Raw genomic sequence first — 27,856 nt, forward strand, 5'->3', positions numbered from 1 at the left:
CAGAGGTCCTCATCCATAAAAGGTCAGCTTCATTTCTCAGAACTTAAGATGAGGCTGAACATCATGGTGGATTGTGTGGAAGAGGGAAGCAGCTCACATTATGCTGATTAAGAAGCAGAGAGAGTCTAAACTCTCAAGATACAAAATACATACCCCATAGCCACACCCCCAATGAATCACTTCCTCCAGCCACACCCATCCGCCTCCAGCTACCAGTTAATCCCAGTGGGGATTAATTACTGATTATGTTAATGCTATAACCCAATCATTTTTCCTCCAAACCTTCTTGCATTGTCTCACACATGAGCTTTTGGGGGACACCAGAACAGCTAGTCAAAGAAGTTGCTAACAAAGGACCACTTATTATGATTCCATTCATAGGAACTGTCCCAAACAGGCAAACCCATAAAGACAACTAGATGAATGGTCGCCTAGGGATGGAGTGGTTTAGTGGCTCTTGGCTAAGGGCATGTCATGTTTTTTGAGGATATGAAAATGTTCTAAAATTGTGATGAAAGTTGCACAATTCTGTGAATATACTTAAAGTTACAAAACTAAAAGTTACTACATAGAACATTTCAAATGTTTGGATTGCAACAAAGATATTTTGAAAACTGGGATAACAAGTACATCTTTCCTCTTTACTTTTTTTTTTACATTTGTCTTAGACTATTTTGTGTTGCTATAAATGAATACCACAGACTGGGTAATTTATTTTAAAAAATAGATTTATTTCTCACAGTTCTGGAGGCTGGGAAGTTCATCACAGTAGTCTCAGTGATATTGTGGATTTGGTTTCAGTGCACTGCAATAGAGTATTGCAAAAAAAGTCACATGATTTTTTTTTTATTCCATTCATATAAAATTTCCTTAGACTACATTTAGTCCAGTAAGTATACAATAACTTTATATCAAACAACATACACAATTTAAAAAAAAATACTTTATTGCTAAAAATTGGATCATCTGAGCTGTTGGAAAAATAATGCCAATATATTTGCTCCACACAGGGGTGCCACAGAACTTCAACTTGTAAATAACACGGTGTTTGAGAAGGTCAGTAAAGCAGAGTGGATAAAGCTAGGTGTGCCTGCATTAAGGTAATGAATCTGACAAGGGTGTTCTTGCTTTGTCATCTCATGGTACAAGGCAGAAGGACAAGAGAACCACTCCAGCACGCAAGACAGGGCTGGACGTACCTTTCATCAGGAGCCCATTCCCACAATCACTAACCTACTGGTGACCTAGGCCCCACCCCCCAATACTGTTGCACTGGGGATCAAGTTTCCAACACATGAAGTTTGGGGAACACATTCAAACCATAGTATCATTTAACAATAAAATGTTTTTAAATCAAATTGCTCCAAAAGAAATTTCCTAACATGAGATATACTTAGAACAACGTGTTCCTAACTCAGAAGGCATTTCCAGGAAAAGTCCCAGGTGTGCTAGGCCCAAGCAGCAGTGATGGAGTGAGCAACAGCAAGTGAAGGACCACATTGCCGAAGACCTGATGTCCTGACTGTGTGTCAGTGACACCAACAGATACAATCACAGTTCTTTGCCGCAGCTTCAACTGTTGGCAAAGGCAACCAGCAATGATCATGGCAGTTCATAAGGAATTATATAGAAAACAAATCATGTTTTAAAATACAGGGTTTTTTTTTAAAACATATAGTATCTTTTCCCCTTGTTTTTGTCCATGATTACCAGTTCTCATGATGATAGATGCTGAATCATTAGTTTTCTTTGATCAAGTGGATTTTAAACATCTGCTAACACAAACATCTTCAAGCAAAATTCCAGTTATAGGCATGCTCTTTTATCTTGAAACTTTGAAGGTAAAATGTACATATTTGTCTTGAAACAAAGAAAGGTAATTATTCTGAGCAATCCCAGGGAAAGTTAAGTTTCTGGATTGTCCGTGGGTTTGAAAAGTTGCTTGGGGATTAAATAGTTTAGTCTCAAATTCTGAAGTCTAGAAGATACTTGTGGAGATGATTCTTCCACCTGTTAGAACAACAATAAAAACAAGTTTTATAAAAATGTAGTTAGTCTGTCCTATGTGCTTCTATTCCCCTTCACTGCTCCTGAAGAAAAAATAATACATATCTCCCAACCCTGGGGAGACTTAACAACCAGAACCATTATCTGTCGCTCCTGGGAGAGTCATGTATGTTTGTGCTCACCGTGTTATTGCCAGCACCCAGCTCTAGGTCTTTATGTAGAAATGACTACGCGTCTACCTCCTAAAAGTATGGACAGGGCTTGACATATAATTTGGCTGAAAGTAAAAAATTAAAATGAAAGCCCCTGTTCAAACATGAAGAATTTTAATATGACTATGACTGAGCATTAAAAATGTGTGTGTCTCCAAGTGCACAACCCTGTACAAATGCCCAGGTTGTGTGTCCAAGAAGACAGATCTGCATGCAGTTAAGATGGAACACTGCAATGCTATGGTCATATTCTTCATATAACTGCTAATTACCAAGAGCCAGTCAGTGGGCCAGGATGGTCAAGACATTTCACCACCAGAGGAAAACGAGCAAAGTAAACACAATTCATCCTTTATGATACTGAATAGTTCATTTTAGAGCACTGTGATATCAGGTTAATTTTATGTCAACTTGTCTAAAACCAAAGTACCAAGATATTTGGTCAGATATTATTCTAGATGTTTCTATGAAGATTATATTTTGGATGAGAGTAATACTGAAATTATCTAACTTCCAGTAAAGCAGATTATCCTCTATAATGTGGGTGGGCCTGGTTCAATGAGTTGTAGGTCTTAACAGAAAAAAGACTGTCCTCCCCCAAGGAAAAGGGGATTGCATCAGCTTTCAGACTCAAGGTGTAGCATGATCAAAATCTAAGTCTGCAAATTTGAGACCTGCCTGTCTCCTTAATAACATGAGTCAATTCCTTGAGATAAATTCCACTCTGAGAGATATGCAGGCAGATACACACACACACACACACACACACACAATTTCTTTAGACTACATTTTAGTCTATTAAGTATGCAATACTTAATATATGTATATACACACAAATAAATACACATACTACATGTATGTGTCTCCTAATAATTCTTGACTAACACAGGGACTGTTCTTTATTCAAGACTAATATATCATACATAACTAATTAAAACAAATTTTTAAAAATTATTTTAAAAAATTATATGACTATGCCTCCTTTATTTTTTATGTTAATATGTGATTTTTTTAAAAAAAATCTGGAAATCACTGCTTCTGATAAATTTTAGCAATATTTACTGAGATGCTTTTACCTAAAGGTACATTTCATTTTTGGGGAACGGGGACAGGCAAAATATCAAGTTAAAATTTCTTTTAGGACTTTTTTCAAAACCCAAAACTATAAATCCATTAAGAAGCATTAAAGCTTTCATCTGAGAGGGGCTCAGACATTAGACATTAGTACTGCTATGCACCCCATAATGATATTTTAGCCAACAGAAAACTCTATATAAGAAGGTGGTCTCAAAAGATTATAATGAGTTGAAAAATTCCCATTGCCTATTGCAATATATTATCCCTGTATTTGTGGGATACTGGTGTAAATGAACCTTCTATACTGCCAGTCCTATAAAAGTATAGCACATATAACCATGTAGACTATATAATACTTGATAATAACTGTGTTACCAGTTTATGTATTTACTAGTTTTTATTGTTATTAAAGTGCACTCTACTTACTAAAAGTTGTTAAGTACTACTTTAGTAAAAATTTTTAGTAAAACTAAAAGTTTACTATACAATGGGATGCCATATCATGCCAGCAACAGTCTTAGCCACCTCATTCTTTGTATCTCTCTCCTTCCTTCCTTCCTTCTTCCCTCCCTCCCTCCCTGTCTCCCTCCAGGGATTGAACCCAGAAGCACTTAATCACTGAGTGATATCCCTAGTACTATTTTTTATGTTTTACTTTGAGACAGGGTCTCACTAATTTACTTAGGACCTTGCTAAATTGCTGAGGCTGGCTTTGAACTTGTGATCCTCCTGCCTCAGTCTCCTGAGCATTCTCATCATGCCCAGCTCTTTTTGTGCCTCTTGACTGCATCAAAGGGCCACATCAAGTGACTGACCTACACCATGCAGGCTGGTTTATGTACACTGTGACATTGCACAAGGAAATCATCTAGTGACCCATTTCTCAAAAACTTATCCTTGTAGTTAAGCAAAGCAAGACTATCCTGGTAGGATTTAAATGCAGGTGTGATTCTTATGAAGGACTGTGAAGAAAGAGTTTGTGGGCAGCCCTTGTCATTGTATTAACAAATGACAAATCTTTGCCAGGTGTGGTGGTGCACAGCTGTAAACCCAACTACTTAGAAGGCTGAGGCAGGAGATCCCAAGTACAAGGCCAGCTAGGGACTCTTGACAAGATCATGTCTCAACACAAAATTTTTAAAAGGGCCGGGGATGGAGCTCAGAGGCAAAGCGCTTGCCTCGCATGGGAGAGGCCCCTGGTTCAACTTCTAGTACCACAAAAGCGGGGCTGAGGGGCTTTGCAAGTGATGGCAAGTTTACTTTCAGAACAAGATGTTTCCTGAGATAGAAATTCCAGATTAAACAGTTGATCTTGGGTATAAAATGAAACTATGAATCGGCGGGGATTCTAATATTGCCAAAATAGGGTGGGTTATGTCCATTTTAGTTTTCTGACCAAAGCTGCCCCTCTGCCCGTTCTCATGACCCTGATTTATAGTACCTGGATTCACCTGCATACTCAGACCGGAAGTCTAAGAGTCATCCTCACCCCAAGGCAGATATATAGATTAGGTCTCATCAGCTCTGTCCCTTAGCATCTCTTCCCCATTCCCATTGCTAGTTGACTTCAAGCTAATCATTTTTCCCAGGCTACTGAAATACTCTTTATGCTAGGAACTTGTCTCCTAGTCTCTCCCTAACACCATCCACGAAACCATAATCAAAGTCATCTTCCTAAACTTCAATCCACGGAGCACTGTTCTTGCTACAATCAGAAGAATGGATAATCCCTGTAGGAGACCCTTCGTCTGTCCTTCCTGAATCTTCCTGTGACCTCAGCCTCAACTCTCATTTGCACCCTGTGCTCAAGCCATGCTGTTCTATATTATAACTGACCCTTCAAGGGCTGAGTCCTTTGTCAGGCAGACTCTTTCAGACAAGAGTAAAATGTCCCCTATCTGGGGAACAGAGGACATGACTATTACCCCTCCAGAACTCAGTCTGGGACAAGAGGTTACATGAACACTTTCTTCTCTGAGCTCCTAGTGTGGCCCCTTAACTTTGGAAGATGATACACTCATCCTACTAAGTCTGCTGCTGCACATTAAGCAATTCTTAAGCTCCTGTTGGAACTATGCTTGGAAGTAATTTATAATCCCACGTGTCTAACTGGCATCTTAAACATAGCCTGCCACAGGAGACCCACATTTCCCCAAACAGGTTCTATTCATGTCTTTCTCATTTCAGAAAATAGCACAGCCAACTCCCCAAATTGTTTCAACCAGATATCCAGGGACCATTCTGGATTATTTTTCCTCATACCCTTTATATCTAGTCAGCAAGTTGTAAAGTGTCCATCTCTAGAACGCAAGAGCCGAAAGGAAGAGAGAAGAAAAAGTCTGATTTGTTTTAATCAGTTTAGACACTAGCTTGACTAAAGCCAAAAAAAGAATAGTGGGAAATGAAATGATGCTGGAAAAGCTGGAATGAAACCAAGAGAGGTTTCAAAGGTCAAGCCAAACATTTGAGAGTTTATACTGCAGGCACCAGAAGTCACTGAAGGCTTTTGAACAAAGAAATGAGCTAGGCACCCAGAAGCCTAATAATGTGATCACAGGGTAGGGAGTGGATTAGCAGAATGGGAACAGGCAGAGGAGGGTAGCAAGGTCACAAATCACCCAAGATAAGATAAGGACCTAAAATAGGACAGACTAGAAGGAATGGAAGAAATCCCTGAGAAAGATATTTTGCAATAAAGCTAACTCCCTGGAGGTAGAGTGAAGGCAAGGTGAGTCTGAGGTGACTCCAAGATATTAAGCTGTATCACGAGGAGACTGGTGATTGAAATGGAGAAAATGGAAGAGAGAGTAAGATGTTAGGCTGTGGTTCCAGAAAATTCAATCTCTAGGAACAAAGAAACAGATTAGGGAACAGGTTCATTAACTGCTCCCTGGTGTCAGAGCAATCACCAAGTCACTTACCTAGCTGTCTGTCTCCACCATAGGCAATCAGTGAAAGAGGGAGAATTGTCACCTGCTTATCTTTGAGTTCCAAGTACTTGGGAAGAAATAGACAGTTGAAGTTTCACTGAATGAGACACCAGTGCAAAGGGGCTGGCTCTCGTGGTGAGAATATGGTGTGTTCCCAAAGATTAAAAAAAAAAAAAAAAAACTGAGCCTTGGGAATATACCATAGGTACAGGAAATAAGGGGTGAGGAAATGAGGTGGGGGGTGGGGGACATTGAGGTAAGGGGGATGTTGTATAAGGTACCCCTGTAATCAGGGGAAGGAGACACAGCAGGAGTTAAAACTATAATGTGTCAAAGGGAAAGTCAAGAAGAATAAGACCTGAGATAAGGGCCTGAGGACCGGAATAAGCCATTTCAACAGAGGTGGTGAGATAAAGTCAGATTATGGCCTGCAAAGCAGGGGTGGGGAAGAGAGAGAAAAAATGACAAGGAAGACGTTGGGAAAAAAGGTGTCGAGTAACAGTAATTTTTTTCCAGAATATCACCTCCCATTAATTAAGGCTACATAGAGTGGAGGCCTCATGCATGAGTAGGAAGGACCAATTAGGAGCAGAAGAGGGGAATTTTGACAAAGATGAGAAAGCAGCTGTGTTTAAATCTGACACCATAATGCAAAGCTAACAGAAATACAGACTCATTAGTAAATGAAATAAAATATGAGCACATTTGACAGCCACTCCTACCATGAGAACTTTTTTTGGACTTTCGGAGTCATTTGTACCACAGGTTCTCTTGGACCCTCGCAATTGTGATAGATCCTCATCTGCACCCACTTCATCAAATGATGACAGCTGCCATTCTCCATCCCACGCAAATGTCCCATCTTCAGCTACAGAGGACTTGCTCCTGGCGACATCAGGTGTGATTGTCCTGGATGAGACTGCAGGGAGGGGTGATGTTGAAGGTGGTGTGCTGGGACGTCCACTGTCTCCAGAGTTCTTCAACTGGGATGGAAGGTCTGCCACAGAGACCTGGCCAGTGGAGAGCTTGTTTTGCAAGAAATGTTTTAAACGAGTTTTCCTGGGAACGCTGTTTTTCCTGATTGCATTCTGGAGCTGAGACTCTTCTGCAATGACGTACACTCTGCAGCGGCCCCTGGTCACTGCAGTGTAGACATGCTGCCAGTGTTGGCGGCCTGCCTTCCCCACCACATAGACCACTGTGTTCTCCTCGGACCCCTGAGAGGCAATAACAAGGGATGAAGACTTAGCACTGCAGATGGGTTCAGAAAGCTCACAAATCGGGAAGACAGATGAGTCCACACAACTCTCTCACGCATCATGCACCCTCTGTTGGTCAGAGCACTTGTATGAACCCATCTCTCGGACTCATGTTATTCATGACCTAAGAACTCGCATTTGCTATACATGCTGCTGTGTTTGGATCTCACAGGTCCACAAGTGTCTTGTGGAAACCCTATAACAAGCTTCAAAGATGGCATGCAGAGGCTGGGTAAGGGGCTCAGTGGCACAGTGCTTTCCTAGCATGTACGAGGAACTCGGTTCAAGTCTCGGCACCACGTATCAATAAATAAAATAAAGGTCCATTGACAACTAAAAAAATATTTTTTAAAAAAATGTAAAATGTTAAAAAAAAAATGGCATGCAGTGACAAAGTTTCCCTAATCAAAGACTTAGAGATGACTGCATGGACTTTAGGTATAAAAGTATTATTCTAATGTTACCTATAATGACAAAGAATGGATACCTAAAATATCCTTTAATAATGGAAATAAAAAATGTACATATGTATTTGAATATACACATGCACACACAACACATGCACACACACACACACACACATACACACCCCTCTGACAGCAAACATCAAATTGCTTAAAAATATAACAAAAGTTTAAAAACCAGACACTATAAATAAAGAATGGTGGTTACAAGTACGTGGAAAAAAATAAAATTAATGATTTACAAAAGTGCATTAAAAATCAACATAAATATGGAACACAAAACAAAATAAATCTAGTAAGATTTTTTGAAATAAAAAATAAGGCAGAAAACATCCACAATGAACAAAATATAAAATTCTGAATGAAGACAAGAGCAGCACAGGCCACACCAAGCCACATGAAGAGTGTAGGAGGGAAGGGAGACCCCATGTAGCTCATTGGTAGCAAGAGTACTCAGCATGTACAAGGCTCTGGCTTTAATCCCCAACCTTGCTAAAATAATAAAAATAAAAATAAAAGCAAATAAAATTAAAAAGAAAACAAAGAATGGCTCTCAATGACTTGGTTCTCGATTTAAATAGTTTTGTAAGAATCCACTCTTACCTGAAAAGTATGAATAGTTCTTGCCCATGCATGTCTTATGTTACAATATTTCATTAGTTTCTTAAAATCCACTGTTACTTCCAAGCCAGCCATGTTATTAATAGTCAAATACCTTCTCATTCCAAAAGTTACATCAGTTTTATCCTGCAACCAAAATAAAGAATTACTTTGTATGTCTTCAAATACACACACAGTAAAGATATCCTCTTTAGGTTGAACAGAAAATATAAGCACCTTAAAAGTAGAATGTACATTCATTACAGTTACGAATTTCAAGAGGCTTGGGCCTGGGGGTGGAGCTCAGTGGTAGAGCATGTGCTTAGTGAGCATGCACGAAGCCCTGGGTTCAATCCCCAGCACCCCGGATTTTTTTTTTTCAAAGGACTTAAAATGTATACCTAATTGAATATATCCTCACTCAAATATTTTAACAAACACAAATAGAAATTTTCAGTCTTGAAAGTTCTCAAAGTATTTTTTCTCACAGCTTTTTAAAAATACAAGTTTAGAAGAAGTCATTATAATGAGAACAAATTTGGCGAGCTTTTTTTTTTTTTTTTCCCCTTTGGCAGTGCTGGGGATTGAACCCAGGGCTTTGTGCATATGAGGCAAGCACTCTACCAACTGAGCTATATCCCCAGTCCCCTTGGTGAGCTTTCTATAGTTTCTATATTTAAGCTGCCAGCCAAAGACATGATGCTTTGCAAAATCTAAGTGTCTCACTTTCAGTTTTGTCTTGGTCCTTACAAAGTCTTCTGGAAAAATATAAAATGAAACCCTTTCCAACTCAACTATTCTCAATTATTCCAGCATTCTGCTACTAAAACTAGACAAGACATTTCAATTATAGGACAATGAAAACTATAGTTCTTGTGGCTGGGGCTGGGGCTCAGCGATAAGAGTGCTCGCCTAGCACATGCAAGGCCCTGGGTTCGATCCTCAGCATCACATATAAATAAATAAAACAAAGATATTTTTTAAAAAAACTATAGTTCTAATTGGTAAAAAGGTATTATTTTTCTGACACTTACTCCAGTTATGAAAAATACTTCTCCATTGCACAGGCGAATATCACTTTCAAAGTCATGCTTATTCTTGGCAAAACCACGAGGAGTCCCACAAAAGCCTTCTCCACTGGCTTCTAGATCATTATCAGGCTGACTTCCGAAGGTATCTCTAGAAAGTAACTCCGAGAGGTATGCATTCCTCGTACAACAAATTTTATCACCAACTCCAAATATGAGTCTCTTCCGATGGTCTCTGGGTTGGAAAATGATAATATATAATCAAAGCTTAGAAAATTACAATTTTATTTTGTTCAAACAGTAGCTCCTACTTAGAACTGATTCAATTATCAAAATAATTTCCACACTTTCTTTATATTGCTTCTATTCTCCAAAGGTCAACAAGAAAATCAGATTTTCACAATTATCATGTGATAATTTATATGTGCCCACTATATCACCTCAAACTCAATGCCATTTCCTAGCCAATTTTTTTCAAGTTAGTAATTTTAGCTTAGATGCTCTTTCCCCTCCTATTTTTAAAATTTACTAAAAAACTTATTGATTCTGTCTTTAAAAATAATTCTCTCCTCTCCTTTTACTACCTATTACAACCCTATTTCAGGTTTTAGATCACTTATACATATTTCTATAAAAATAATTATGACCATCTATTAGAATAATAGCAGCAAATTGAATAAATATTGGTTATATGCCAGTTACTGTGGTAAGTGTTTTAGGTTTATTATCTCATTTATTCTTATTCCAGCTTGGTAAAGGAAATTCTATGTAAAGAGTCTTCATTTATATACATGAAAAGGTGAAATTACCTTCCAAGATAATAGTTACAGGGACCCAAAGGGTCCAACCCTTTGTTTTTAACCCATTGTTAGGATACCTTACACAGTTTTTTTGTGTGTGTGTGCATCTTTCCTCAGCAGACAGGAGCTCCTGTGCCTTAAATGGCCCTAGGATCTCTACACTGAGTAATGAGTAGGTGTTGGTAAATGCAAGATAAATGAATTAATTTTCCCTATGTAAAAACAGAGGGCCCTTCTGCACTCCTAGTTCTCTGCTGGCCATTTATAAAAGCACTCTCCAGAGGCACCAGGTTGCTCAGGTTCTTGGAAGCACTAGAAATTCTCCTTGACTCCCCATTCTCATCTCGGAAGAGCTGAAGGTTGTCAAACTTGAAACCATAAGGAAAATTTCATTCCTTATTTTTCTTCTTAATACACTCACTACCATACATGTCAATTCCTATGAATATATATTTAACTGAAGAAATCATTATATTTCACAAATGAGGACGAGGAAAAAAAGTATACTTGGCTACAGCAAACAAAAGAACAGGGACTCAAGGGAGGACTGTCAGTTCTTGGAGATGCTCACTTGATGAGGTGGCCTGTGTAGTGCTTGCAACAGCAGTCATTGATGAGGTTACAGTCCTGCCTGAAACACAGGAAAATGCAAGGGTCACCTTACCGGTGTCTATTATATGATCATCTGTGTTATCAAAAATTTTGACATACTGGATTCTATAAGAAGTTTCCAGGACTTTCTCCAGCAAAAGTATTTTACAATTTTATATTCTCACATAAACTTTTGTTCCACTTAGCTTTTCTGGGAATGTCTAAATATAATATTTGGTAGAAAGAGCCAGGTTTAGAAAGTGACCTCTGACTAGTCTAACAAAGAAATATTCTGAAGTAAAAATGAGAATTAACAGTGACGAATTACAAGAGTCTCCCCCATTCAAATGAGGTTTACATTAATAAGTTATTAATTCAAAAGCTAGATGAAAAACATTAAAGTACTGTAAATGTTTTACCTTCTAAATGCAATAAATTGTGATGTTTCTGCGCTTTTAAAGTCATTTTCTTCCAGTAAACTTCTAACTGCAGAATATAAATCTGTTAATGAAAAAGAAAAAAATTAATACAGAAAATTACCAAATCATAACACTGTTTCTATGGACAAATTAAATCAGAATTCCCACTAAGGGGCCTAGAAAAATATCTCCCCAAATGGAACACAAGCTCACCATGGGAATACCTGTCTCATTCCTCACAACAGCCAGAGCAACAGGAAAGAAAATTAAGAACAGGGTTCCAGACTTTCCACCCTCAACAGAGAGATCAACCAATGGCCAGGATGGCTCCTAATTATAATAAGCTCACTATATATTTACTGATAATTTGTGAATGCTGAACTTAAGAAATGAGCAAGAATACAATATGTGTAACAGAATTAGTAATATAAAATTTTCTGTTTGAAGTCCCTGTGGTACTAGTGGTTAGAAAGAAAATTTGAGAATTTATATGCTTTAAATGTTATCTTAATATACTCATATGAGATAGACATTATATTCAAAGCAATATCTAACTGGCCCATACCAGTGTATGATATTGAGATGTTTCCGCATTGGCTGGAAAAGGACACTCCCCTAACACCACAATATCCCCAACCTTTTCCTTCCTTCCCACTAGACCTCTCTATGATTCAGTCCCTAAAACATTAGCCCTGGCACAGCAGAAACCATTCCAATGGAGCTTGTGCTGACTACCAGATATTAAATAGTTTGACCACTCACTATGTACGTATTATGAATGTGGAAACGAAAGCTCGTGGACATAACCATTCAAATGGAGAGTGGGGCGACAGCCTGCCCTTCCTCTTTAGAACTCAGATGACTGACCACAATGACATCCACTTAAAATTTCTCATTTCACATGGAACACTGACAAACAGGCTTCCTTCAGTCTCAGCAATGGTACAAAAAGGCAAACTTTTCTCATGGGACAGAAGGTAACCAAAAATTTATGTAGGAACATTCTAGGCTTTGTGCAATTCACTAGTAGGAAAAGAATCATGGGGGAATTAAAAAGCCCAGGCATTGTGATCACCTGCTCTAGAAAGGCTAAGTTAGTTGCTCATTGAACCCTTAATTTCTCGGATAAAGGGAGGATTATTTTTACAAAATGGCCAAACTTAAGCTTAGCCTGAGCCAAACCTTAGCCTGCCAGAGCACAAATCTCCAAAAGTCTCTCAACATTTTATTTTCATTAGCACATACAGGATTGTGCTGTTTTGCTGTCTGCTTTTTTCACTCTCTCTACATCCAGTACATCAGTAGGTACACTATATTTCATTGATTCTAAGATGTACATTTTAGCATCTTTGAAATTCTAGCCCACTATGAATCTGGTCTCAGGTTTTTGTATACTTTGCAGTACTAGGTATAATTTACTCAATAACACAATTATTAATGAAAAGGTACTATAATGCCTCTCTGAAGAAAACATTTACCCAACTTTCTTAAAGAAGAGACTAATTTTCCAGCAGAAGTATTTAATTAAGATAGAAAATCAGCATCAACGGCTCCGCTCCCAGCTCCATAGGCAACGTCACTCTCACTCCCACTTTACACATGGCTAAGTGACATGCCATGGGTCCTATGTCTCTAGGAGAATGTTCCCCATCCCATGCTCCTCTCAACCCTGTCATGTTGCATCCTAGCATCCACAATTAGAAGTAATGTTTATCCAATTTGTAAAGCAGAATGTTAGGGACTCAACGTGACAACAGTTTAACAACCATAACTCTTACTTCACAAACACACTCAAAGTAAAAGTATGTGCTTTTCAATTTGAAGAAAAACTTCATTAACTAAAACTTGCTTTCTCCCAAAATAACTGGGTTATGGCAGCTTTGCTCTATTTTAAATAAAATCATCTCTAACTATTTGTTCACTCAACAAGTGTTTATTCACTCCTATCGTATGTCAAGAGCTTACTTCTTTACACACTTGTAGGGTGTAAAAATTAGTAAATTCATTTATTTATTTTCAGTGCCCCATTCTGACTGGCAATATTTATGTTTATCATCAAATAAAATTATAACTAGTTGCTTAAATAAATTATAAAAATGAAATACATAACTCTGTGACATAGAAGCTTATACTTACAGGAATGACGATCACTTTGAGATAACTGAGAACTGGCATTCTCTTCTGGGAGTCTGACAAAGATAAATGTCTTATCTTGAACTGAGATGGGGATTGGAGGGTTATCAGAGATATTTAATTCTGCATCAAATCTTGGAAATTCACGTTTTGAGATTCTTGAATAAAGATAAAATACATAAACCAAGAATGTTATCATCTAAAAACGTCTTCATATATGATCAGACTTATAATAATTAATATCTACTAAAGATAATAAACAGAGAGAAAATGCCACCCAGATATGCATTATAAATAGTAAATAAGTTTTCTAATAGAATTGGAAGACCATAAAGTTAAGGTGATACATTTAGCATGCCATTCCCCACCCCGCTTTTTTTTTTTTTAAATACCAGGGTATACCAGCAATTGAACCCAAGGGTGCTTAAACCATTCAGCAACATCCCCTGCCATTTAATTTTTTATTTAGAGACAGGGTCTTGCTAAGTTACTTAGGGTCTTCCTAAGTTGCTAAGGCTGGCTTTGAACTCACGATCCTCCTGCCTCAGCCTCCTGAGCCACTGGGATTGCAGGCGGGTACTACCATGCCAGCCACCCATAATAAGTTATAAGACTCAGACAAAACTATCAGAGGATATATTATGCACCACTGAAAACCTGACCTACTTATCTCCAGATCCACAAGAACCATACAAGGTAGGTATTACCCTCATTTCATAGGTAAGCAGCAATAGCAAGCTTAGTCGAATCTGGACAGTGGTCCCACATCACAGAAGTAGCCAGCAGGGGAACTGGAAGGCAAATCTGAGTCACAGTGGTTCCATATCCATTTCCATTTAACTTAATTTGGACTAGCTGAGGCCTTTTCCCTACTTTCTACCATACTCTTCTCCTTTCATCTGTGTTTTGTATATATGTTTCAATTTTCCCATTTGGGTCACATATCCACATTTGTTTGGTGCATTCCCTCCTCATTCTTCCCTTATTCTTGTATTTTCAAGATTATCGAATCATATCAGAAAAACACAGTAAGGTACATGGGCCTTGTCATAACAGAGCCTCTCCTTGGTCCTTCAGAAGAAGACTAATTAACTCTGGGAACAGACCACATGGCACCCTGGCTACCTGAGGTGGGGGTGCCCTTCTGTGTCATCTTCAATCTTTGCCAAATGAGTTGAAAGGGAAGAAAGGAAAGGGAATGATATGTAATTCTGGGGGCTCCTAGGAATCATTGTTGATTTTGTTTTAAATCTGACCCAGGACATGTAGCATACTTCTATTCTTAGAAGCATTTGCCTGGCAGAACACAGGAATCCTCCACAGTAAATAAATAGTAGGGGATGGTGATTAAGATGAAATGATGAGGGCTGGGGTTGTGGCTCAGCGGTAGAGTGCTCGCCTAGCATGTGTGAGGTGCTAGGTTCGATCCTCAGCACCACATAAAAATAAAAAAATAAAGGCATTGTGTCTAACTACAACTTATATTATATATATATTCTTATATTCTTAGTAGCATTTCATTCATATATATATATGAAATGATAACAGGAGCACAGCTTGGACCAATTGATACTGAAAGGGTTACTAAGAAGAATTCCTGAGTTTCAGGTAAATTAACTTCTTAAGGAATGTGATGTGGTTTAGATTCCTCCAAGTTTGGGAACTTTAAAATGACCAATCATCTAGCACAAATGAGGTGCCCTTCCCCGTGGCTTGGGAGGCTAAGGCAGGAAGATTGTGAGTTCAAAGCCAGCCTTAGCAACTTAGTGAGGCCCTAAGAAACTTAGTGAGACCTGTCTCTAAATACAATATAAAAAGGGCTGGATTTGTGGCTCAGTGGTTGAGTGCCCCTGGGTTCAATCCCCAGTACAAAAAGAAAGTGCTCCTCAGGTAGAAGCAAAAGAGTTATAGGAAAAGAATATTATACATCTAACGTCATTATTTTTCTTAATGTCTCCATACAAATCCATATCACCGACCCTACTCCTGTCAATTATAAAGTTAACTTGTGGTCCAATGAATGAAACAGTTTCTTGGTATTTCAAGGTCCCTTTACATCTATACATTTTAATATTAAAATAAATGTCATGAAATAGTAATAATCATGATTCTTCTGATACATAGATCATGAAGAAAGCAAATGCTGAGTGCACAGAGGCTCACTCCAAAGGTCTATGCAAAGTCTAAGGGAAATAAAGGATTCTGTCCTACTTTAAGAGGAGTAATATGCTGTGGGTGCCAGCAGGATTCACTTGGGAGCAAATACCAAATTTAATTTTTATACGTTAGACTTCCCCCCACAAAAATTAAAGGAAAAATTTTCCCCAATTCTCCTCTGAATATGAGTGAACTCATTATTGCCAAGTCTCTGATCTCCTTGTTCCAGTCTCTAAGCTTAATGCAACTTAAATTCAGATGTAATTGCCAGGGATTTGTTCTAGGACCCCCATGGTTACCAAAATCCATGGATGCTCAGTCCCTTATATAAAACTGCAGAGTATATGCATATAACCTACACATATCCTCTCACATATTTTAAATAATCTCCTGATTAAGTTATATTACCTACTACATTGTAAATGAGATGTAAGTAGTTATTATATCGTTCAGGGAATAATGATAAAATGTCTATTCATATTCAGTACAGATGTGATTTTTAAAAAAATATTTTCAATTCATGGTTGGTGGAATCCACAGATGTGGAACTCACAGATACAGAAAGCCAAATGCACATGCATTTTAAATCAGCAAAACATATCCATTCTTAAATTTCAATAATAATTAATGCTGGATCAGCATTAAGAATATTAACTTTGTTTTTCTGTGAGCAAAAGGTATATATTCTAAGATTAAATAGGTTTGCTAAAAGGTACAGTAAATATGTTGTATTAATAAATCATTTAACTCAAAAGTTAATATATATGTTCACATATATGTGTGTATATATACACATATACACATGTGTATATATACTCAAATAAGCTTTTGAGTTAAATGATTTAATATATTTATTATACCTTTTAGTAAACCAATTCTATCATAAACCTTATCTATGTGTATATACACATGTGTGTGGGTATATATATACACACACACACACACACACACACACACACAATAATTATTATTATTATTCCTATTTTACTTTCTATTTCTAATCTCATAGGAAAGAAATAAAAAATTTTCATTATATTATACCGTGTAGCATTGTCCACAATTAACTGAGATTCTGCTCTATGGTTTGTCTTCAGCTCAATTGCACACTTTCTTGATTTAAGAGTCTCAAAAAGATCTTTCAGCAGATTACCAGGTTCAATACTAGGTAACTGTCTAACATCACCTAAAAGGGGGGGAAGAAAGACACTGTGGGTTTTAGTAACTGGCATCTAAAACTTCAGAAATTATTTTGATTTTTCCCCATTGATATATATACTATAAACATGGACTTGCTATAATTTAGAGAAAAAAGCCCCCAAAATCTATAGTCAAAATTATTTAAGAACAGTAAATATTTTAAAAATATAAAAAAACAACATTCAAATTAAACAGTAAAAGATTTTTTAAAAAGATGAATACACCATAAGGTAACAAAATATGAACTGAACTTCTTTCAAATCTGTAACCATGGGCAAACTGTAGAGGAATATACATTTTAACCCACATGTTAAAAAAAAAAAAAAAAAAAAAAAACTTTAAAAAACGAGTAATTTGTCATTTACTCAGTCTTGCTCAATGTCTTATTGAACTTGGAAGAATCTATGGTCTCAATTACCTAAATGCATAAAATATAAAATAAATAAGCATTTGATAACAGACAAGTTCCACAAATCTAATGACAACAGATTTCACTGTTAAAAAATTCTCTTTGCTTGAAATAAACAAAACACAAACCCAAAAAATAAGAAATATATGTACTGAGTAGAAATAAGAAGAATTCTTCAGCCATTAATACAATCAGCTGTTTATAAAACATCTTCAAAGACCTAAAAAATAATATTTATATACAATTTGATTCTCAGATTGTGATTTGTTTTTTTTTTTTCCTGCATTAAATCATATAGTCCACAGATTACTACTTATTAGAATCTAACTGAACCTCAACAGAATTAGAGGACTTTAGAGGCTGGCACGTTCTAATTAGCTTCAAATCATAAAATTTCTTTTAAGTGGTCTATAATTCAGATATTTTACTCTTTTCAAATAATTCACAGTCTAATTTCTTTTGACTCTCTGGCACTTTTACTATTCTAATAGCCATCATTTAGGTGTTTAGTAGTGACAGCTCTATTTCTTTCATCATTACCTGCTAGTATCTTGATCAAAACAAAGTCCTACCCAAGGTGATTAAGAGTGGTCAGACTTAACTCAGTGCCACCTTGAAGAGGACACTGAAGATGGCTTCCCACCCTAGGAAATGGTACAATGGAACGAGGGGAACAATATGCTGACCGCAGTGCTTTCAACTAAACATTAGAATTCCATCAATATTGTAACTTACCAAGGATGATAAGCTTAGAAAGTTTAGAGTGCTCACACAATAATTTTAAAACCGACTTGAAGATGCCTACAGACACCAAACTCCCTTCATCCACAACCAGAACTCTAACTGAAGAAAACTTCCATGGCAATTTCTTTTCCTCCGACTGCTTTTTGTCCCAAAAATAGAAGCTATAATTGACCTATAAGCAAAGTATGGCATATCTAAAGTCAGGTTGATAAAAATTAAATGATTTTAAAACAAAACCCTTACATATGAAGCAGGAGTAAAGAAAGACAAGGAAAGGGATAGAGAAATAGAGAACAGAGAAGTTAGAGGGATGAATACACAAAAAAAGATAAATCAAATAATCTAAAAACAAAAGGATTAAACAGTTCAAAAAATTGCTTCCCAGCAAGGAGTGTATTTAATTTAATAATCTTCAAACATAGTTTTATTCCAAAATATTATACTTCTCTAATTGACACTGAACCAGAGAAAGCTTCCTGTTCTTTTTCATTCCCAAATTAAACTTCTGGACCTCCTGAGATATTCCAATCAATCCCTCAAACCCTTCTCTTCTCTTGTTCTGGAAATAAAAAGCTGCCTTCTTAACCTAATTGTAAAATTACTCCTTTTTTTCTTTCAAGTGTTCAAAACTTCTGACCTCCTCATTTTAAAAACCACCATTACCGCCACCACACCAATTCACCTAAGGATGCTACTTTACTACCAGAGTGATACTAGTATTTTTATAATATAAATGAGGAAAAAAATTGTCAAATTGCAACTAGAGAACATTAAACATTTTGGTTAATGCCAGAAAATATTTCCATTTCAAGGTTGTGGATATATGCAATATGCATATTTTTATATGGTATTTCATCATGTCTTATTTAATTTTTCTATTAAAACTAGAATGAGCAAGTTTATTAAAGAAAGCCTTCATATTTCTCATTCAAATGCATCAATTCTGTTGAACAAAACCCTCATTCTCTCAGTGGTCTTGTCTCACAGCAAAACATTTGAAATTACCTCTAATCGTTTCCTTTCTTTTGACTGTTAGATCCAACTAGTGATCTTAGAAATGCCTGACACTTTCCACTGTACTTCTAGTACAACCATCTCAATACACACCCCCTCCATAAGCACTCTGATCACTCCAAGAGCTCTGTAGCCAGGTATCCCTACATACTAGCCCAAGCTGGGAATGCCAAATTAAATACAGGATGTCCAGTTAAATATGAACTACATAATATACAATAAATGACCTCCTCATTTTAAAAACCACCATTACCACCACCACACCAATTCACCTTTAGTTTTAAGTATGTCCATGCAACATTTGGTGTATACATATATTAAAAAAATATTCATATTAATATCTGCTATGTCTGGTAACCCTAATTCAAGGATGATAAATAAATGCAATAATTATCACTCCAGAGCTCCTCCTGTGTACTTGCTCTCCCTCTTGAACCTAAACATGGCTTCAGAAATATTATCTCAATATCCAAACAGATAGTAAGATACTACCAGTCGATCAAAGTTGATGTGTAAGAAGAAACTTGGTCAAAACCCATCTCTGAGAAACACTGTACTTACTGTTTTAAGTAAGAAATAACTGTATCTTTATGGCAAAGGTTTTATCTATAGAAAAAAATGCCACAGATTTTACCTGGCAAAGAGTATAAGCAGGAAGCCCAGTTTTCTGTCTCAGTAAGCCAGTTGCCTTCCCTGTAGGTGCTGTGAGCAGAACTTCTATGGCCTTGTCTGCCCCCATATGACTCTGCTCAAAGAAGGTACTCCATTCTTCTGGGACATCCTGGTCTTGTTCAAAATCTTCACAAGCTTTTTTTACTTCTCTTTCTTCCAACTTCTCTATATGCTTAAAAAGGCGGCTAACAATTGTGGTCTTCCCACAGCCACCTTTCCCACTGATGATTGTCACAGCATTGGAGCAAATCATTTCCAAGGCAGCCATCTGATCCTGATCCAGCTGGACTTCATTTACTTCTGCGTTAGTTTCATTGTCACCATTATCCCAAGTAAGGTTGTCACTATCCCCTGGGTCCACAATGCCCTTAGAATTTTCTAACCCTGTTTCATTGGGTTTACTTTCTTCATCATCACTTCCTGAATCCTCGGGTTTGGGGGTATGAATAGATGCCAGGACCTTCTTGACATCGACCTGTAAATGCCATGGAGGTCTCTTCATCAGGTCACTTATTGACGAGGCAATGCCTTTCTCAGCCTGGTAAAGGTCATAAAGAAAGATCCAGCCCTTCTCACATGTCACCATACCAATGTCCTTCAAAAACTTCAGAGATTGCCAAACATCATGAAAACTCATGTGCCCTGACAATTCTGAAGTCAAGTTGTCCTCTTCAATGCATGTGTGGCCGAGTTCTCTACAGATCTGCTTCAGCTTAGAGTAGATGACCAAGGCATCCTTCTCCAAGTTAGTCATCAACTGCAGAAGGGACGGGCACTGACAAAAAGCCACCCAACTGGCTTCACATCGCAAAAGCTTCAGCTCTCTGTAGGTTATCTTTGAGGAAATGAAGGTCAAATTTCTTTTACAGAAATTGTAAATAATTATGAGATTAGAATTCCAGTAAGAATTATATTACTTGCTAATAATTTTTTAAGTCCCAGAATTATATATTTCAACTAAATTTTGAGGACAAACTACATACTTAACATACCACTAATTTTTTAATTGTCTGTTCTGTGGTTGGAGACCTACATAATTTTTAAGTTAAAATTATATTTTATCCAAGAAATAAACACATCATTTTTAAAAGTCAAATAATACTCCAAGGCTTATTATGAAAAATAGGAATCCCCTGGCTTACTCTTTCCTAGGCCTTCTAAAGGAATCACCATCAACTCTTTGTTTTTCCTCCCAGAATTTATCTCTACATTTCTAAGTAATATTTATCTTATTCCTTGAATTTAAAAACAATATTTTAGATATTTATCATTAACTCCCTGCTATGGAAAGAGTTTCTCTAAGGAAGAGCTCGCTCTCATGCACTCTCTCTCTCTCTCTCATGATCACCTCCATGCATCTTGATAGGATGCCTAGGGCCTTACTGAGTTGCTGAGACTGGCCTTGAACTTGCCTCCGCCTCCTGAGCTACTGGGATGACAGATGTGCACCACTGTGCCTAGCTCTATAGGATACATTTTCTTAATCAATCTAGTTTATTAGTTTATATTAATAGGATTCATAATCAAGTAATGTGTTTATTTTGGTAAGACTTTGATATATCATGAAGTGAATGTCTACCTTCTTTGATTTTTTTTTTTTTGGCTTAATTTCCTATGTGTCCACCAACAATTCTGCCAAAAAATTGTAGAAGAGGCACAGAACTCTCTTCCCAAGATCCACCAAGATCAGTGGGTCAGCTATCAGCTCCATTGTTTTCATGGAGACATCCCTCCTGAGCTCTCTATATCTTTCGCTGGCTGAATTGTGTCCCCATAAAGGCCATACAATGAAGTCCTAACCCCTAGTATCTCATAGTGTGATTGGATTTAGAGACTGGGCCTTCAAAGAAGTAATTAAGGTTAAATGAGATCATAACCTCATAAATGGGGCCATTAGAGTGGACCCTCATCCTATATGACTGGTGTGCTTAGAAGAAGAGATGGGGACACACATGGGCACAGAAGTAAGATCACGTGAAGACACTGGGAGGAAAGACCATCTACAAATCAAGGAGAGAGGCCTCAGGAGAAACCAACCCTGTCACCATCAGAGCCCAGACTTAGAAATCTTCACAACCATGAGAGAATAAGTTTCTATGTTTAGGCCCCCCAGATTGTAGTTTAAATGGCCACCTAGGAAATGAACACCGTGGAGTGGCAGGAATTCAGACCTCCTTATCCCACTTGAATCCCAGACCTCAGGAGCCAGGCCTCAACTTCCCACATATGACTCTTCTCTAAGAACAGAGACGGGCAGAAGACAAGACTTCCAGATACTGACCAGGAAAAAGGAGAGGCCTCTTCCCTAACTGAATAATCTGTCACCACCAGATAATTTTTGCCTCAATATCACCTGGTGTCCCCAAGTGTGGCATCTCTCAGTTGAACGTCAATAGGGTGCAGCCCTGTTCCCATGCCAGGATAAGAAACAGTAATCATTTAATGCCCACTCTAGGGAAAGAATCTGGGGCTCTCACAGCTTCTAACACAGAGTTCCACTTAGTCCAGAAAGTAAAAAAATAAAATAAAAATCAAGTAACTGACAGCTAATCCTTTCTAAAAACAATTTCTTTAAAGAAGTGGCAGAGGGAAAGGACACAGAGAAGGAGGAAAGCAGGCTGGCCCTAGTTTGAAGCTCTGTCAACTGACTCCAAAGAAAAACTCAAGTTCTATTCCTCACCATGAAGATGGTGAGCCCAGATAGGGTGAGAGTCTGATCATATCTCTGTTCTTCACTGGTAAGGTCTCAGTACATGTTTGCTAAATTGTATCTACCTAACACAATGTACACTTTTAGTAGTAACTCTGTATATATTTAATTCTTGAAATGTGGACAGTCATAAATTTTAGATCTCTCTTAATATCTTATATTTACAAAGATGGGGGTTCAAAATAAAGGTAAAATATTATCTGGCTCTTACAACTCAAGAGCTTTGTCTCCATTCTCCACTAAATAAACATGTAATGATTATTTGATGTTTCAGAATCTTATCTTTCAAAGCCTACTGAATTTATAGTCACAAGATTTAAAGGACGAATTCATTTTTCCAATTATTTCTCAAGCTAGGAGTCTGCAAACATTTTTGAGAGTCCACGAATTCTTAAGAGAATTCTTCAATTGTATTTTCATTTACAAAACCCCTTATAACCAAGTAGTACCAAAATTTAAGTACAGCATTTGGTTTCACCACCATGGAGCCTCAGAGTACCACTTTTCCACTCTTAGCCTCTAATAATAGGAACAGAAGTGAATTAATTTCTAAATGACATTATCATGCCAATTAAAAATCAAATGAGCAGGGAGCGGTGGCACTCGCCTGTAATTCCAGCAGCCTGGTAGGCTGAGGCAGGAGGATGGTGAGCTCAAAGCCAGCCTCAGCAACAGTGAGGTACTAAACAACTCAGTGAAACCCTGTCTCTAAATAAAATACAAAATAGGGCTGGGGATGTGGCTCAGTGGTTGAGTGTCCCTGAGTTTAATCCCTGGTACCTCACCAAAAAGAAAATCAAATGATATCATGATGAATCATAAAATAATGAAAATTTTATGTTGTTCCTATTGGATAGTGAAAAATTACATTGCATAGCAGAATGGAATTGCCAAATTCATAAGAATTTTTGTTTTCAATGAGATCTATGCAAATGGCAATTTTGTTACAAGAAAGATTTGTCAGATTAAATTAAATGATATGATTAAATGAATGCCAAGAATCTGAATGTCATGCATTTTGTTATTTTGGTTTTCATTTATAAATTTACCGATTTCATAGGTGCAAAAGAGCAACAGGCATAAGAAGTTTGTTACACTCCAAAAGAAAAGTCAACACTGGGATCCATATAAAATATTTTCCATTGAAAGGCAAAAACTGTCAAATTTGAAAAATTCTGCTTTATATATAAGATCACACAATGTTGAACAAATTTCCTACTTACTTTATTAAATCCCAGCTTCCATGGATGTATACTTAAAATCTCTTCAATCTTTTCCAATACCTCCTTAGAACCTGAGTTTATGAGCCGCTTAAAGTGTCGAGGCAGAAGAACTGGAAGGAATTCCATTACTTTTGGAAACTGCAAAGCTGTCATTACATACATAAATGGAACTACAAGATATGACAAAAGAAGAAATTAAAACATTCAAATGAGCCCAGAGAATGACTAACTTGAAGGACTTTCTCATTTAGCACAACAAGTTCAAGAAATCTAAATCAAAGAGAAATTAATAAATGTACTTTAACTAGTATGAAAATTTATATTATAGCAATCATTTTTATATTAAGAAGGTTTTCAATGTATTCAACACCAAAATCTATGTTCTTTAAATGCATAGATAACTATTTCTTAAGCCTTTTGTTTCCCTTCACTTGTAATAAAATCAGAATAAAATTTTGACTCAAGTAGGAACCAAAGTGGAGGCAGGAAAAGTGGAAGAACTAGAATACAAAATCAACCAAATTATGCTATGTGCATGTATGACTATACCATCACGAATACCACTTTGATTTTAATTCACTAATGAAAAAAATAAGCATGTAAATAAATAGAAGGAAGATCAGAAGAAAAATTGAAGAGGAACAGAGGGCAGGAAGCAGGGAGGGGAGGGCCAAATACTGTGGAATGAACTGGAGCAAATGAACCCCACTAATATGTATAATTATAATACACTCATAAAAGTTAAAGAACGTATGATTATATAAAAAGAAAAATTCTGACTCAGTTACAAAAAGATAAATTTAAAGCTAAGCATAAAAATAATTGACACATTACCTTTATTATTGGTTTTTCAACTGCAATTATGATTGCTTTGTCCTTAAAGTCATTTATTGATGTAACACAAAATTCAGTAAAACTAAGAAAAGCAATATTCCGCATATCTGAATATCCAGGTAACAAACCAAATTTAAATCATTTTGAACTGGAATCTTCTCAAAATGCTTTACTCATAGCCTTGCTTTTCTCTTCTGCCTTCTTAAAAAAGAATAATTAACAACTTTTTCTTAAGGACTCAAGATAGTCTCTGAGAACTCAAAAGTCAGAGAGAGAGAGAGAGAATGAATTATAATTTTAGAGCCAGAAAGGAACTGGGAAAGGACCTTAAGGATAATTTCATGCAGTCCCTTCATATTACACAACTTGAGCTGCCCATGACATCCTCCAAAACCAACCAAATACATTTCCATTAAACTGATTTTAAAAAGGAATCCAAGTGTAGGATGTCTTATCTGAAATGCTTGGGAGAAGTGTTTTGGATTTTGTATATTTTCAGAATTTGGAATATTTGCAAGTACATGAGACATCTGGGGATGGAATTAAAGTCAAAACATGAAATCCACCTATTTTTCCTACTCACCCTACACATATAGCCTGAAGACAATCTTATATAATACTTTTAGTAATTTTGTGCATGAAACGAAGTTTGAGTATAATAAATTATCAGAAAGTGTCACTGGCACTGTCAGGTTGGCGCTCAAAAAGTTTCAGATTTTTGGAGCATTTCAAATTTTCAGATTTGAGACGCTCAATCCTTACTAAGCCAAGATGTGACAGTGGTATTATTTCAAACACTCCAGTCATTCAGTCTCTCAATTACACTAAAACTCATGATCAAATTATACTTACTTTTATTGTCCAAAGGAATGCTTATCTCACCATCAGGTAACTCCTCCTGTTCATTCTGTGCAGATTTCTTTTGATTTTTCCTTGCTTCTGCCTTGTAGAAAGTTTTTAATGTTTCTCTGATATTTTCAAAGTTGAGGTCTTTATAGCTTGATACACTGTTTACCCATGCTAAAAATTTTTGTATGTCATCAAAGGAGAAATCACACTCTTTAAGAAAGAGGGAACAGATATTTTTTTGATTTGGTGGTGACATATCAGACTGTAAAAAGTATGACGGAAATCCTTGGACTTGATAGCTCTTCGATCCCATAGGCTTCACCTGGACCTTCACTCGCCACCATGCACCAGTTATTGGAAAACGTCCAAACACCTTACATTCCTCTTGAGTATTTTCATCAGGAATTAAAACTAAAGGGGAAAGAAGTTAATTTAGGAGATTTAAAAGCCTCTTCCCTGATATTTTAACAAACCCACCACTCTTTTTAATCCCTCCACAGCAACCCATACAGATATATGACCTACAGGGTGATGTAGAGGGTGCTTAAGTGCTCCTAACATACCTACAGCAATTCGTCCTGCCTATCTGCTTATCTGCCTTCCTTTACTACACTACAAGCTTCATACATCTTTGTATTCCAAAAGATAAGCACAGTATATGCATGACAAGTGTCTGATGTTTCCTTTCTAGAACAGTCTTCTCCTTGCTACTCTGATGTTGGAATAACTTTCAGTTGCAGCAAGCAGCTATGAGAGGCTCGGAGTGCTTGAAGAATCCACGTTCATTCAGGCTTGACAGGAACACTTGCAGGATGGGGTGAAACCACATCCTCAGCACGTGTGGTTAGCGTTGCCAAACTATCGGGCCAGAAAACCCGAGAATCAGGGGCTTCAGGACATGAAATCCCTGACTCAGTAAGCCCCTTCCCTTAGGGACAAAGACCCTTCCAAATTGCTTTCCACCAAGACAGCAATATTTAGAGTTTCCTCACAGTGCGGTTACATTAGGCAGAAGATGATCGGCTTATGGATATCATCTTGCTTATGTATTATTGACGGGCACACCCACTCGAACCCTATAACAGTTGTGTACATTACAAAAATACGTCGACTGAGGTTTGTCACCAGCCAGTTTTCTCACCAGCTCCCAGAATCTGTTGTTGATTCTGCGTCTCTACCCTCCTGCCACTGAGGTAGGTGAGTGACTAATTGACCATACCAGTGACAGGAACATGCGTACTCTGACATCTGCCAATAGCAGTCTTTATGCAGCATTCTTTATCAGCATATTAAAAAAATCCCTTGGTGCACCACAGGGCCTTTGCACAAGTTATTCCATTTGCCTTAAATGTTCTCCCTACTGATTATTACATCTACTACAGATCTCAGCTTAACTGTCACTTCTTCTGGAAAGCCCTGCCTGAATCTTATGAATATAAACTCTCAAAGCACTATTTAATGTTCCTTTAAATACTAAGTAATATATTTCTTCTGTGATCAAAGAATCCCTATTTAATTCACTAGAGGGTGAGCTCTACTAAGATAGTTACCTCATCATTTTACCTCTGAGGAACATGCCAGCACCAAACACCTCAGTTTGAACATAGTAACCAGTTGATAATACTTCAGAATAAATTACTAAACCATCCACATACACTTGAATTTTTCCTGTCTAAATCTTAATTGCTTACCTACATGTAGCTATTTAAACTTATAGTTTATATCAAACTTAAAATTCAGCTCCTCAGTAGCACTAGCATTTCAAGTTCTAAATCGCCACATGTAGCTAGTAGTTATTAGACTGGCCAACATCTCAGAAATTTCTACTGGACAACAATGGTTCTACACATCAAAATAATCTTAAATACCAGTCACTACATAGACACAACAGGTATAATCCAGCACAGAAAACGGCAAAAAAAAGTCAACAAAAATCACAAGGTTATTAACACAAGTTAAACATATTCAGAATATGCTGGGATGTTCCTTGTATATTTTCCCCTAAGTAGCTAAAGAATAACCACGTGTTTCATTCTGGACATTCTAATTAAAAGTCCTGATGTTGGTGGCAATTCAGGCTTTACCCTATTTTCTTAACTATACAACCACCTCACATAACTAGAACATTAAATGAGATGACACGTTAAGTTCAAGTTTAACACACAGCATTGCTGAGAGATATTATCACTAAGTAGGAATAAAGAAGTTAAGCCATCCCAAACTAAGACTGTGGGCAGCGACAGGGCACCTAGTTCGGTACAGAGTCAGAAGGAAACACTTCCTTGATTCCTCCCAACCCACCCCGCCGGGGCAGGGTTCTTCCCAACCTTCGATGCGCCCAGGGAGGCTGCCAGCCTTGACGCCGCCACTGCAGAGCTCCTCGGCGTCCACGAACACGGAGTCTTCATCCTCCTCCACATCTTCCTTTAGATAGTCATCCTCCTCCTCCACCGGGTCCTTGGGCGGGAGCAGAGGTCCCCGCAGTTCCCGCAAGTGCTCACTCATCCTGGCCACGCACGCTTTTCTC

General features: G+C 37.4%; 1 protein-coding gene across 1 annotated transcript; it reads right to left on the reverse strand.

Annotated features, from left to right (window-relative positions):
• Positions 1–710: 710 nt before the first annotated feature.
• Helb (DNA helicase B) lies at positions 711–27,856 on the reverse strand. The gene is made up of 13 exons (XM_027927403.3): positions 27,657–27,856; positions 25,333–25,740; positions 23,647–23,816; positions 19,676–20,548; positions 18,019–18,199; positions 16,719–16,860; positions 13,524–13,678; positions 11,388–11,469; positions 10,949–11,008; positions 9,584–9,812; positions 8,553–8,696; positions 6,949–7,443; positions 711–2,010 (listed from the first exon to the last, which is right to left on the reverse strand). Exons 1-13 carry the CDS (start codon positions 27,832–27,834, stop codon positions 1,906–1,908), a joined length of 3,222 nt encoding a protein of 1,073 aa, XP_027783204.2. The 5' UTR covers positions 27,835–27,856; the 3' UTR covers positions 711–1,905.

Source organism: Marmota flaviventris, chromosome 3 (assembly GCF_047511675.1).
Source record: "Marmota flaviventris isolate mMarFla1 chromosome 3, mMarFla1.hap1, whole genome shotgun sequence".
In the NCBI taxonomy this organism is placed as follows: domain Eukaryota; kingdom Metazoa; phylum Chordata; class Mammalia; order Rodentia; family Sciuridae; genus Marmota; species Marmota flaviventris.